The following is a 15,578-nucleotide window of genomic DNA, read 5'->3' as shown; positions in this document are numbered from 1 at the left end:
ATTCATATTTTTGTTTAAATTAACATCATTGATATTTTACTAGCATTCTTTGCATAGCTCGATTCTGCATTTCATAGACGTTCAGACTAAAAACCACAGTTTTGACATCAGTAATTTCATGCTGTAAAATTACTATTTTTTTGCTGCAAAGGAACAGAGCCGTAAGGTTCTGTTCAGTTCACCTGATCCTTGCTCATCATTAACCTGATAACTTGTTTGCCTTAGCTTTCCATAGATAATACAAGAATAATCTGAATAATTCAAATATATTTCAACAGCAATTTAGTTCATCTTAAATTAAGCCCGTAGTGTGGAGAAGTTGGAAGTGCTAAAACAAACATTTCCGACAATAAATAAGATCTGAAGTAAAAATAAAATTAAATTACTGAAGAGATATTTCAGAGAGTATTAAAATTAGAGTAAAGATTAGATCAATTTGATTAAATTTACATTACATTAATATAAACTAGAGAAACATATTATGGGCTATACATATTAATCATACAATATCAATCATATTAATTTTTAATATGAAAAAAGTATTTCTTGACCTAGAACACTCATCTTAAAATTTTACATATTTTTTTTTATTTCTGTGCAGAAGTAATAATTATCTTTGTGTTCATGTGGTTTTAAAAAGACAGGCCAACATGTTCCATTAAACAGTCACAATTCACCATCTTTTTATGTTTAAATATTGTTTTTAGTCTCATATAAAAAAAACATTTTCGAATCATTCTGAGGACCATTCTATACTAATTAGTGTTCCTTTGCAGCACTGTAGCTAGGTGCATAAAGTATAAGAATTATTTTTTTCTAGAACTCGACGATTCCTTTACTGAAATTACAAACTTCAATACTTGGCAAAAACAAAAACAATTTGTAATCACTGTACATTTTAAAGCAAAATTCAAGCCTGTTTAAAATAATCTTCTGAAAATAATGCTGAAATTAAAAAGAAAATTAAGCCACACAGAATTTTAAAAACGTCATTTTTAACGAATCTGACATAAATCTAATGGTTTTTCAATAGTTTCATGCATTATTTTAATACAAGACTGATTACTACTACAAAATTCTCACCTTGATCACTATATTAGGTTGGAATAATTTAAATACATCAGATGGACAAAAAAAAATCTTTTGAAATCATGTAAGACCTGGGGAAATACATAACAAACGCCCTGCTTTTTCTTTTTGCGCTTATATAGCACCGTTTTCAAAAGGGCATTTTTACATATGCATATAGGCAGTGCTCTGAAAGGAAAGTGGCACTGCAGCGATCTAGCATGGAGTGTCATTAATCATGCTCTTGACTGGGTCTCAGAGATAGCTGTGGTGTCCTCCCCCACTCACTGTGACTCTACTGTACTTGTTTATCACCATTCCCTGACTCAGCAGGGGTCAAGCTACCCAGCCCACCCCAAGAAAACAATTCCTTCAGGCAAATAAAGCACAGATCCCCCCCACCCACCCTCTCCCCCGACCACATCACCTCTGGCAGGGCTGGAACGACAGCTTCTTTAGAGGTCTTGGGGACTCAGGTCCTCTCTACAGTACCTACTGTACTGGAATCCTCCAAGCTTTACTTTATCAAGAGCGGGTGCGCTGTCACTAACATACTGTGTCTAATCCCACTGTTCCTGCACCCCCCTCATCCACGCTGATAGGAAATGAAAATGTAAAAAAAAACAGCACACTTTAAAAGTCTCCGAAATTGTAGCAGGCAAAGTCAAAGAAACGACACAGATGCGCAACTGTTACACGGATAAAGTTTTACTTTTTTTCTTCTTTAAACTAGTCCTTTAAGAGTTTTCATCTCTTCTCTCATCAATAATCCCCAAACAACAAATAAAATATTCAAGAATCAGAAGAGGGATTCTGATGTGGACAAGATCCATCACCCAGCTTCTGCCGTTGACTAGGGACTGGTTTAATTAATACCCTACTCAATCTTTGCACTCCCCCAAAATGTTTTTTTTAAACAAATGTGAGTACCTCCTATAAAATAATACATCCTAATAAACCAAGATAGCAAAAATGACATTAAATAGACACATAATTTCTTTCTGCATGATACATTTCATATACAAAACATGAATACCATTCGAATATATTGAAACAATTTTACAGATTTTGAAGGCTTTTATTGTGTGCATGGAAAAACAGACTTTCCATTTTTCAAGATTTCATTAAAAACACTTGCCCATTTTTCATACACTTGAATCAGTATTTTATTTTCTACTGAATATATCATTTGCTTGCCTTATCATTCTAAATTTCACACAGACAGTTTGATAAACACACTTTATGATAAGGGTTCTTAATAAAACATTCAGCCACACCAGAGAATTTTTAAGGAAATGTATCTTTAATGTCAACAAAAAGATTCTAAAACTTTAAACATTTTAATGTAATAACTTGCCCAACCTATTAGTTTAAAATGCTCTTACGTTTCTATTGATCAACATCTAAGTAAGTTAATGCCTGTTAGCTTTCAAAATCCATGAAAATGCAATTTTCTCTCCAAATCTTTAAAGAACATAACAAAACAAGACTATGAACAAATGATGAATGGAATGATATTTTTCCATTACTTCCTGTTGTTTAACCTTCAGGTCACAAACTCAACACCCTTACTTTCAAATACAAGAGTTACGAATCATGCAATATATACAAAGAGCCAGGAAAAAAAAAACTTATTTTTTAAACCTTCTTAATCCATGATTAAGCACCACCATGTAAAGCCCATTCTCAAGTAAAAGCATAATTACATTTTTTTTAATGATCAATCAGTGATGTTAAGAAAATCAATACAAATCTTATAAATCACAGCTTGCCATAATTGATACGGATCAATAAGTCTCTCTAAAATTAAACCGTTGCGATTGCTTTTGTCATCACAGTAACTTAATTACCTATCCCTATGATAATATTAATTTCAGCTTTCACCTTCAATTCGCTTTGATCATTATTAGGTTTTTAACAGCAGAAGAAATAGTCTCACTATGTTAAGAACTGATTCAATTAAAAAAAATACTTTGCAAGTACATTTATAGAAAAAGGCCCATCTCAAGCTTCAATTATTAACTTTTGTCAATTAAATTGTTCAATGACTCAATTCGTACACGTATGACAAAAATGACTTGCAATCTAAGAGATATCTAAGCAGCAATCATTTAAAGATCTACCATCCTCAAATGCATTAAATTAATCATACAATACTTTGCAATCTGATGTTTATGATTAACAAATTCCTATCTGAAATGGCATTTGGATCAAAATTGCATTTCATGAGCCAAGACAGCTATTTGATTGCAAGTTTCCACAAGGCAGGCTAATTTCCACATGAGGGAAATTGAACTCATTAAGAAAAGGGAAAATGAAGCTCATTGCTGTCATGAGGAAAAGGTGAGGTATATACAGTATCCTGACAGGATAATTTTAAAATGCCCTATGCACCTGAAAAGGAGTGAATTTCCTTTTGTACGGAGTCACAGCTCTGTATAAATGCTTTAAGTAACTATAACTACGTAATCACCTTCCCTGTTCACCCAGGAGTGGAATTGAACTGAATCTTCAGCACAAGGGTAAAATATTACATACTCCTTGCTGACAGAACCAAACATATCCCAGTTCTGTACTGATAGATAGCAGTCAAATTAGATTTGAACAAAGTTGATGTAAACGACCTATTCATTACTAGCATACATCACACTGCATAGGATTTTCATCCGTTTTAAAATATTCCAGGAAATCCCTTACAGGCAAAACAATCAATTTTAATAAAATTAAAGATGCTTTGCTTACAGTCAGCAGACAATATTGGAAAATATGGCTTTTGGCCTTGAATTATGTTAATAGCTACAAACGGGAACATATTAAGGAATCTAAAGTGAAGGCAATAAAAATATCAATACGCTTCTGTGAGGAAATTAACATGCGGCGTCACATTCAGTTTAAATGTCTTCCAGTATCCTTCCCAGTCTCGTTGAAATTTAAACAATTCTAAATACAAATCTAAATTTCCATTCCACTGTGGGTTAAATAATATAAAATTGAATGATATGTGCAATATCTCATAAAATCAAATTTCGTTATTAAGGGGCTCATCCCAGTGGTTTTTAAACTTCTTTATGAGAAGGGCTTTTGTTAGGAAGCGATAAAAAATGTGAATAAAGTTGTTAATTTTCGGGAAAAATAATAATTAAACCCACACCCACGCTCAATTTTCTAAAAACGATTCAGCTTTCTACCGAGATCTACTGTACGCACCGTGCAACTTTGGTGGCAAGCTAAATCAAATTGCTCCGCCAATAGCTTACAAAGTAAGCAAACAATCGTGATAGTTTTTTTTTCCCCATGCAGACGAAAAAAAAACATTATTTTAAAAGAAATGACATTTTACTGAGAACGCCGCCTCACACACACGCTCTCTTCCAGTACTGGTGCTGTTTTGCCTTGTACCTGAAGCCAGGAAAACTGCGTAATGTTTCTTCCCATCGCAGATCAAAGGATATGTTTTCAGTCTGAGGCACACGAGTCAATAAAATTCAACGACCACTTGAAGGGCCAAGGTACTGTACATGACATTTAAAAGTAGGCGCCAAATAATTAATTCCCTGATGGTCGATATATATGATTTCGTAAACACCAAACATACATGCCTTCAACTGAACCCTTAACGACTGGCGTCGAATTATAGACTACACAACCACTGCACGGAGAGGTTTCAATTAAAGATGCTGTTTACAAACAGCTTTCCAGTTAGCCAAGACAAAACGTTTCTTCAGAAAAGCCGTGCTGTTACACACACCCGCAGAGATACATACTATCACCAGAGCAAATACAGTACAAAGGTTGGTGGACCGTTTTCACTTGAATGTGTGCGTTTTCGGGGGTTGGGTGTCAGGATGATGAAGCAAAATGCGTTCGACACACCACTCTCCTGTCACAAAGTAGCTTATTTTAGGCCAGCTCAACTAATGTTGTATAAGAAGAAATTGTTTGTTGACATTTTAAAAATATATATATATTTAAAATAATGTAGCTAATAAAAGCCAACAGTGGACGCAAATAATTGTAAACGAAAACTAAGAGTACAAGAAGCCCACTTGATAAACTAATTGAACACTATGTTCCTCTGGTGATAATCTTCGCCCCCGTTATCTCTCGTTTTAACATCCTTTGTGACTCGGATTCACAGGACTTCTTTAGCTCTACCTAATTGCTCCAGGGGGCTTCCCCAAGTTCAAAAGTTCACCTTTTACAACCTCCCCAAAAAAAAAAACTACTGACTAGATGTCCCAAACAGAAACATTCCTATTCCGCTAGTACTAATCTAAGGATGTTCTTCCTTTCAAAAGCAAGATTTTCTTGAAACTCCAGCCCCCACCTCCCCAAGCTCAATAGAACAAGCAAATAAAATCAGCATCGACAAATCCGTCCTATGCGTTGTTGATAGGTTAGTTTGTACAGTACCCTCAATATGTACCCGTGCAAAACGGGGTATTTTAAGTTATTTACTTAAACTAATACAATTCTAAACGAATCCAAACTAAATGCCCCCCCCCCCCCCAATTTAAAACCTAAATTAATCATGTAAAAAGTCATGGTTTTGGAACTGAAAATATTTATTGTTTATTTTGGTAGGTTAAAGTTGTTTTTTTTCTTGCTTTGAGTAAATACATGCGCATAAATATTATACTTTAATGCAAACCTGCGTTGCTTGCCTGTTTTTTTTATACTTTTAAACTGCATCCGTCATTAAATTCCAAATTAAAGCAAAAATGCTAAACTTGCTTTGCACGTAACACCGGGTGCATAGGAAATCCAAGGCAAATTACATCAAATATTAATCGCACAGAAATTGAATGGGGATGATACCTTACCGTTCACAGACTTAACATCGTTCCTCTCTGCGTACTCGAATCCATTTGTCCTGTTTTCTATTTCCATCCTCGTGTCAAATTTCTGCCCCTTTTTTCTTGTCGAGCAGCTGCTGTTTTGTTTTTCTCGTTTTGCTTTCGGGGGGAAAAGGCTCTTCTCACCAGTCAATGAAAGCTACGCCGCTCCATGCTGTTCTCTGCTGTCAGTAAACCGAGAACCTATCCATGCGCTCACACAAAAACAGCCCTTCACAACCACTACAGTGACATCACGTCGTTGGACATCTGCGTACTGTCGGGGCATCTTGGGAAATGTATTCCTTCTGCTGCAAACACCTGCAGTTTTCGCAATGGAGTTTTTGGCCCCTGAAGTGCATTGAACACACTACATCATTGCACCGTATAAAATGAAACGGTTGCACAACCCAATAGACCCACAGAATTATGGTAGGCGACGGAAGCTGTGCTGATTTCGGTTTGTGACGGAATATTTGTCACACTTATAACACGGTTTAGGTGTTTTAAAATTTGAATTCGGTATGCTCTACTATTAAATGCATGAAAAGATTGATTTCATTTGATTCGCGTATTCGCACTGAGTACGTGAACTGCCAAAGGCAACAGAAAATGTCATTTATAAACGGTTTCTCAGTTAGCGAGATTCACGCTGATGACCGGTAATGGCTTTTCACAGACACATTGTAGTATTTTTTTCCAATTCCTATTTTACGATTCATGAGTGCTATGTGTGCTTTAAAGGAATATCCTTCATGAAAGTATATTCCCTCCATCTGTTTTCTAACCAAGTCTTCCAGTTCAGGACCGAAGGAGAACTAGAGGCTGTCGTAGTAAACAGCAGGCTGAAGGCAGGGACAGGACGCCAGTCCATCACAGGCCAGACACACTCACACTAGGGACAATTTTCCCAGAAGCCAATTAACCTACCAGTGTGTCTTTGGACTGAGGGAGGAAATCAGAGCACCCTGAGGACACCCACATGAACATGGGGAGAACATACAAACTCCACACAGCCAGCCCCCCAGATCCAGAAATGAACCCAATGCCAGACAGCAATGCTAACAACTGTGCCATCATGCCACCCACGCAAGTACATTTTAAATTGCAAATTACTGGCCTTTACCAATCGTGGCCGCCTAATAATTCCCATCTCTGAACTGGCTTCATCACTCTGCTCTCCTCCCCACTGAGAGCTGGTGTGTGGGGAGAGTACTGGCGCACTCTGGCTGCCGTCACATCATCCAGGTGGGGCTGCACACTGGTGGTGGTGGAGGGGAGTCCCCATTACCTGTAATGCGCTTTGAGTGGAGTGTCCAGAAAGGCGCTGTATTAATGTAAAGAATGAACGAATTAAATCTGTTACCAAATCTGTTACCAAAGTTCATGTCCTTTATAAGGACAGATGGGATCTTCTAAACTGATTCACAAGGATCCGGATCCACATCATTCTTGAGTTGTTGGTGTCATCCATTCTTATAAGGAACAAGAAAAAAAAACTGGGACAGTTACTTTGACCCCACATAGCTCACCGCAAACAGACCCCAAAACGATTCAAGGGCAACATCTAACCCAAAGTGTTGAAAGATCTGTTCGTATTGCTTCCAATTAAAATGCACAGCTTGGGAAGATATTCTGAGTATTAGCTAGTCTACACCTTTACACCACTGCTTCATTCCAGCTTGTGAGCTGCTCATACTAAGCTTCCATTTGCCTCTGTGTCCCGCCAAATGAACTAAATTAGAATTGTTTATTTATGCCACTTTAGACATTGGATAAATCACCTCCAGTCATCACCCACTAAAGCTGCAGAGCTGTATCCCTTTCAGTCTTTAATCATAAGTCAGGCATTTCACTCTATGAATAAGGCTAACTGCCCTACTTCAGACCAAAGATGAAAGATATCTAAGTTGGTGATGCAGTACATGCCTATCTAGGGCATGAAAAAATCAGGGCAGAATGTGATTGTGGGCGACAGGTGAGAGATGCCATTAATTAAACCTTTACTAAAAAAAAAGGAAAGGAGTTTATTACCACTGTGCTACCTTTTATTAATTCTCTTCTGTATCTGGAAATCTCCATCAATTGGGATACAGTCTTGAAATACATAATTGTAAAGCTGTGTGCTGACGTTTTGCATTGTGGCCTAAAAGTAGGTTTTAAACGAGATTGGAGGGACAAGTCATGATGAGTCATTAAAATACAGTTAGACTGACAGTAAGTGTACAGTGTGTAATCCTCATTCAGAAATGTATTCTCTTACACGGGATAAAAAGGGGTCTGTCTGTAATTCCTTTGTGAGTTTGCATCTCTTTTGGAGAGACAGCAGTGCTAATTAAAAGACTTATTAAACAAAAAACATGACTTGAAACCTTTTGCAAGAGTGTACAACATCACTGTGACAGAAATAAATCATGGTAAACTATATTTAATTATGTTTACTAATAATGGTAAAGAACTAATAATTCTTGCCGTTTAAAATGACAAATGAGGTGCCTTCAAGCATTGATAAGAATCAAAATCATTTGCAAAGAATTACAAAGTTTTGACTGCTCTGTTAAAGATTGTTTGGCAATACAGTATTTGTCTAGAGCATTCCTGCACAGCAAGACATAATGTATGAAGGGCAGGCTGTTAAACATACATGTAAGACAGCAATCTAAATCAAAATTCCATCATCATGGATTTAATCGAACTTACAATGCTGTGGCATCGGTATTGTGGCTATCTCCTGTGACAGCCTCATTGGCTATTTAATTTTGTATCACAATCTAGGTCAACCTCTTTGATTTTCAATGGATTCATCACCCTGTAGCTTCAGTAATAATTTTCGTTTGTTTTCAATGAACCAAAACAAGGCAAAGTCTTTTGCAGAGGGTGCCGAATAAGTGGACAAAACAGCATTTAAAATAGCAACCACTAAAGTCCAGCCAATATATTTTTGGCTAACAAGTGGTCTATCTGGGAATGTTCAGTCAGGTGGTGACCCTCTTAATGACCTGAACAACAGGTGTAAAAACACAAGGTCTGAAACACACTGTCACAGGAAGTTCATAAAATAAGTACTAGGGTGACTTTCCGTCAGCTGACCACAAATCCAGTATGTGATCAAAAAGTCGATTTTTTTGCCACTAAGCCTGAACGCTGCTCTGTTAGAAGACAATGGTGACTGGGCTTCAGGGATTAGGAGCTAAAGTGGAATTGAATCCTTTCATTGACAGTTAAAACACTTTTTCCAAGTCATCTCCTCTCCTGCGTTCATTTCCTAAACTGCCTGAAACCACACCCAGGACAACGCTACTGTTACCACAAACTAAAGAATGTGTAATATCTGAGGACAGAGCAGAAAGGAATGCAAGGTGTGAGTTTAACAGCTGGAACAAACCGGCAACCTGTGATTTCTAGTAAAAGCATGTTCATGCATCTTCCTCATGCTTCCATTTGTTGACCACAACAAGTAAGGTTCTCAAAACCTGTGGCATAACTGGGCTAAACAAATCAGGAACAAACACTGCTTTTGTAGCCTACTTATTACAGGAGGATATCCAGTGCTTTTGGCCTCGGGGAAGGAATTATTTGAAGACAAATATTTGTTCGTTTAGAACATTATATTGAAGTGCTCTGAGATCCTTGGTTACGATGAAACAGCCTGAGCTATCTTCGTTTCCGTTTGGGTTCGGAGTTTGTAAAGGAAGAGGAAAGGAAGCATCCTTTAATCATCCTAAGTTCTAAAATTAAGAAAGCTGTTGACCACGTTAACAATCGTGTTGACAAGTGATACTGTACCATCCACACATTTTCTAAGCACTTCATCCAGTTCAGGGGAGCAGGAGTCTATCCCAGAAAGCCAGGGGCACAAGGCAGGATATAACCTGGACTGGGCTCCAGTCCATCCCAGGGCACGCCGACATGCACACAGTCACACAACGGCCAATTTTCCCAGAAGGGAATTTAAACCCACTGGTATCTTTGGACTGTGGGAGGAAATCCACACAAACATGGGGAGAACATATAAACTCCACACACAGCACCCCAGGTGCAGAATTGAACCCAGGGCCCCACTGCATCAGCATGCCGCCTTCACAAACACCGAACAATGACAATTTCCTATGGTAAACCAACAGATAGCGTATAAAATACTTGTCATCTTTACCTGGGATAAATCAGAACATATCCCACAAATTATAGTTTCAGCTTTCTCATGACAGAGTGGCTGATTTGTCTCGTTTATTCAACAGTCTTTCAGCCCTCAATTTCAATGAACAGGAACAGTTTCTTCCCATCAGCAGATGTTCTAAACCATTTACAGTTCTAAACCTTTTAATTCACAGGAATTGAAATGTTTACCTCGTATCACACCTCACACGCTGTTGACACAATTCCATATTAGAGAAAAGTCCTACACGCATAATGTTTTTGGCCTTCTTAGGCGTGTTTCAAATGCCATTAATTAGCTAAAAAGACTAGATTAAGATACATGTTTTGTGTATACTGCAGATTTTGTTCCCTGTAAACAAAAGGTAAAAAGAGACATTTTGTCCATAGTGCATTGGAGTGGTGTATAACAGCCTGATTGCATGGGTTGCTTATTACACAGCAGATAAGATGGGAAGAGTTACATAACTTTGCTCTGCAAATGTAAATAATTCCGATAATGCATATAATTGCCTCTTTAAAAGTCAATTGTCCAGTTGCTCTCTAAATAAACTAATTTCAATCACCTTCACAGTAATGGATTGAACAATAAACTACATATTAATTAGTAAGGCTATTCCTATTGTACCAGTTTTATATTTGTGGTTTAGTGCACAATTTTACGGCTTGCATTCATTTGTTAGTTTTATTGATTCAATGCTTTACTGTTGGGTTTAGTTTTCCTTTTGTGAATTTAAAGGAGATAACCAATGATCAATCGAAGGACTGATTGGGCAATCAGTAGCCTTATGGCTAAGGATCTGCGCCTGTGGCTGAAAGGTTGCCAGTTTGTATCCCATGGCCGACAGAGGAATCCTTCTCTGTTGGGCCCCTGAGCGAGGCCCTTAACCCCAACTGCTCAAGGGGCACTGTATAAATGGCTGACCCTGCGCTCTGACCCCAAGCTTCTCTTTCTGTCTGTGTGTCTCATGGAGAGCAAGCTGGGGAATGCGAAAAGACAAATTCCTAATACAAGAAATTGTTTATGGTCAATAAAGTGATCTTAACTGAAGATTGCATTTTGGCCAACATCAGAAATTTAGGGACAATTTAATTCCAATATACCGTACAGTTAGAGATCAATCAATGCAGTTTCTTTTGTGGAAATTCTGCTGGGCTTTTCTGAATTGTACATGTCAAAGACCCTATTTTAGTTGATGTCTGCTGTTCAGTGGGCTGCTGAAGATCTGTGAAAAGGGGTGTTATGTTGATTACTGTCAAAAGGGTGCATGACAGGGTGTCAGCTAGTGCTCGTGTGGAAGACATCGGTGGCAGCTGTGGGTCACCCTGTTTAAACTAGCGCTCATCAGTCAATGCGGTTGGAGAACAAGCCAACAGCTCTGTCAGGACTCCGAGAGGCTGGAGAAGAAGCCTTATTGAACAGTAGAGCCTCTTGGCAGCTGCAGGGCCCAGAAAAGTGGCCGGCCCAAGCAGAGGAGATGCAGATGGCCGTGATGACAAGTTGACAAGTGATGGTGGAGAGTTGATGGCAGCACATGCAGGAGTAATAGAGAGCTGAGAGTTCCAGGTGCTATGCTCAAGTATACGGAGTGAAGGGTTAGTGAGTGATTACGCATACGAGAGAGCAGTGATAAGGAAGACTAGCAGGAAGTGAAAAGACCACATAGGTCCCCAAGAAGGGACTTATGTGGAAGAGCTAGGCTTCTGGATGAGATCCCTAAGAACATGACGTACCATGTTAAACTAAGATATTTCCTAGAGGGCTGGTGTATATCACACTGTAGTACTGGAATTGCAGAATGCGTTCCCAGTGGACTGTCAGACTGCAGCAGGTCCGACTCCTGTGCTGTAGCGCTAAAGTATTTTGAACAACGTGTGGGTGTGATGATTCTGTTTGCAAGCTCACACAAGTCTCGTGGGGTAGATTGGGCCCGTCTGTCCCAACGTTGTTGAGTGTCTCTGATTTATCCTTTTAAGTATATGCCTCAATAAATTTCAATACCTCCAGTGAATATTGAGCTCTAATTTTCCCGCAGCACTAGATACATTAGATCCCATGATCACTGGACTGCTTTTGTTGTGCAGACAATTGAGTGCTGAGCTTAGAACTTGCTGATTATTGCAATGAGTTAATCTAATTGTCATAATCTGGTAAACTGTTGCAGGCGTTAAGTGCCCTTTATAATGCTAGAACCAAACAAGGAGTATGTACTGTACCTTTTCTTTGGCCTGAAAAAAAAACTGTTCAACAGATAACCAGCAGCTCATTCACTATACTATTGGCTTTCATTCTAGGAAATGTTTTAGATTTCCAAATTATAAGATAAATGATTGAAATTTCAGAGCAATCGTCCCACATATTCAACTGTTCAAACAGAAGAAATGGGTTTAGATCTGCTAGCAGTGCACATGACAGCTCAGAGGGCCCTGAGTTCAATTCCTGGGGTGCAATCTGTATAGAGTTTCTCTTCTTTCCCCATGTCCGCATGGGTTTCCTCCAGGTGTTCTGCTTTTCTGCCACAGTCCAAGGACATATCGAAAGGTTAATCGGCTCCTGGAAAACGTGTATCTCTGTGTGCGCTGCGACGGACTGTTGTCCCATCTGGAGTTGGTCCTCCCTTGCACCTGTGTCTTGCTAGGATAGACACTGGCAACCCCTGCAATCCAATCTTGGATAAAGCGGTTATGTAAAGGAGTTTTTTTTCCAATTAACAGGCGTTATTCACAATATCATGTCGATCTAAAAATATAACAGAATGGGTGAGATTCAGGTTGCCATCTCGTGTGAACTGAGAATGCCGCACTGACCTCACAGGGGCTGACTAGTGAAGGTCTGTCTACCTCAAAGCCATTTTTACTGAAAACAGGCAGGTCAGTGGCCCTGTAGCAGAGCTGCTAACAAGCCATATTAGAACACATGCTGCCTGAGCCATAATAGGTCCCTGTGTGCCTGCTGTTCTCTGTCACTGATGGAGTGCAGAGCACCAGGAACAACATATTAGGGGGACACCCATCCATCTTTCATCCACTGTGTTTGTCATTATGGTTTTGCCAATATTGGAAACAACTAGCAGCAGCAAAGAGCATCAATATGTCTATTTACCTGACAAGGATGTAAACTAGTTAAACCCCAGCACAATGAAGCTCCTGGATGACTCTTAACTGGCCTGTCTTGTGTTTAATGGAAAGTGCTTTCCAATGCTTTCTTAAAAAGGAAGACTGTTGGACATCATTTAAACTTGGGGGTGCATCTTGTTATAGTTATTTTGATAGCTGTTCACTTGTTTTCATGCTACAAAGAGATAAGGTGGAGACCGTGTCCTCCTATAATTTGACAAACCCAATGCTAGAAAAAGACACCGGAGTGCTGACAAATGTCAAGCAAAACTCAAAGCTGCTCAAAGAAGAGAAGCCCCTGAGGAAAAAAAAAGGGATAACCACTTTGGAATGAAGGAAAGTTGACCCATCACTAAAAACATGAAATGGTGTCATTTGTGATCATGGAGCATGATTGATGGTCAACACAGGGGTGGGAGTTTGGAAGCAGCTTGCTCAGGTCTGTTCGCCTCTGTGCGGACCCACATTGAAAAGAGCTGTATATTCATGAACTGATAAGAGAGTCCAGCAGCGCATTCCACATTAATATATGTAGAGCAGGTGCCATGAACTTGACGCAGCGACGGCAGATTTACATGCTTGGAAGTGTGCAACCGAGCACAGTAATAGACTTGGAATCGTCTCCCAAAGAAATTCCTCTCCCACTTTCCTCAAACAGCCACAAGAATGCACCTTTCCCTAGACTGTAGCCTCTGCTCCTGTTCTCCACCACATATGACGCACCAAGCCCTGGTGTGTCAGAAAACATTTTAACCAAGACCAGCCCAGGAAAACAACTCCAGCCATAAGGCAGAAAAACTGTTTATTTACAGTGAAGGGAAACGGGCTGAGCCGGCAGCACCACTGGTCAGCCTTGCTGCCTTGTTGGGGCCCTTGCTTCAGTTCCAGACCTTGGTTACTATCTGTGTGGAGTTTGTATGTTCTCCCCATGTTTGTGCGGGTTTCCTCCAGGAGCTCCACTTTCCTCCCCACAGTCCAGAGACATACTGGTGGGTTAACGTACTGGGTCCTGGTCCGAGTCTGTGCGTTTGCGTCTACCCTGCGATGTACTGGTGTCCCGTCAAGGGCGTACTCTGCCTGGTGTCAGTTGCTTGCAGGGATAGGCTCTGGTTCCCCTGCAACCCAGAATTGGAGGAAGAGGTTAGAAAGAGGATGGATGAATGGAAAAAAAACTCAGTACAGAAGTTGCTTTGCTATGAAGTATTTCTGCTGCATCTGACAATTCCATTACTCCAGCACAACAGCACTAACTACACCTCTCATAGTATCACTAACTGGGCAGCTAATCCGGTTAAAAGCGCACATGATAGGGTCTCTGGGACTGTTTAAAAAAAAAAACCTTCCAAAGTAACTCTTCTACCTCTGGTGCATTTCCTAACCAGTTATTTTTCCCCTCATCGCATTCCACACAGTAATCGGTTGTGGTTCAGACAAGCATCTCCATTCTTATGATGATATCTGATGCATACGGAGGAATTAAGTTTCTGAATCTCTTAGATTCCTGGACATCAGTGCTCTATTTGATATAGAGTGCTACATTGCCCTCTATCTCTATCCACTAAAATTCAATTCACCTTGATTCTGTAGTAACAATTGATAACCATCTCATCTTGTTTCTTTGTTACTCTCTACATGGACATAAGCACTTAAATACCTGATAATTTGTATTGTTTTTCTTTGGCTCGCCCTTGCTCTTCTTGAATACCTGGAGAAAACCTCTATGAACACAGGCTGCCCTCATCCTTTTTAGTTTGAATGTTTCTAGCTATTGATGGAGATTCACCCACCAAAGATGAATGGTGCAAGTCTCCCCCAGGTCTAATCCAGCACATCTGTACAGATGTCCTTTGAATGGGAAAGGTTTCCAGTATGCAAAAAAAACTGAAGCTCCAGCACAACAAGCCCTTATTTTGTGCGATTGTGGGTTTAATGCAATTTGTTGACATCTATCAGCAATTAATTTGAGAAAGTCAGAATGTACTCTCTCTTAACTCGCACAATCTTTCAGAACTGCTGGCTGGTCAATGACACTTGAGAATGCGATTACAGAGTTTTGTCATGTCTCTATAATCTAAATACACTTTTATTGATCATACATGGTACAGAGGGATAACATACTGTAAAAACATGTTACTCATTATACTGGGTACCACTGTCAGAAGTAAAAATAAATAGCAATACCTCACCTGAACGTTCATAAGAAGATTGTGGGAATCGGAAAAGTGAGTATTTGTGATTGTGGATGCACAGGGTGAGGTGGCAAAAGGCTAGGGCATGGTCCTGACAAAAGCAGGTTGAAGTGTAATCCAGCTGTAAGTTTTCCCATGTCTTGTAAACAGACCTGTGAACTCCTTACACATTGTATTTAAGCTGCTTTGCATTGGCCATTGCTGGCGGACACTA

General features: G+C 39.4%; 2 protein-coding genes across 9 annotated transcripts in view; both read right to left on the bottom strand.

Moving 5' to 3' along the window:
* LOC148644090 (nuclear receptor subfamily 6 group A member 1-like) overlaps nucleotides 1–6,129 on the bottom strand; it is a 205,399-nt gene extending 199,270 nt beyond the window's left edge. For all 3 annotated transcript variants that reach the window (XM_088615250.1, XM_088615251.1, XM_088615252.1), the window contains exon 1: nucleotides 5,892–6,129. In XM_088615250.1, the coding sequence (XP_088471376.1) occupies nucleotides 5,892–5,958 (67 nt within the window). In that variant the 5' untranslated portion in view covers nucleotides 5,959–6,129. The remainder of the gene's footprint in view (nucleotides 1–5,891) is intronic.
* Nucleotides 1–15,578, bottom strand: part of LOC148644088 (nuclear receptor subfamily 5 group A member 2-like) — a 313,041-nt gene that overhangs the window by 283,097 nt on the left and 14,366 nt on the right. The window lies entirely within an intron of this gene.

The sequence above is a fragment of the Lepisosteus platostomus genome, chromosome 21 (genome assembly GCF_059453375.1).
Source record: "Lepisosteus platostomus isolate fLepPlt1 chromosome 21, fLepPlt1.hap1, whole genome shotgun sequence".
In the NCBI taxonomy this organism is placed as follows: domain Eukaryota; kingdom Metazoa; phylum Chordata; class Actinopteri; order Semionotiformes; family Lepisosteidae; genus Lepisosteus; species Lepisosteus platostomus.
This window is presented reverse-complemented; position numbering and strand designations above follow the sequence as displayed.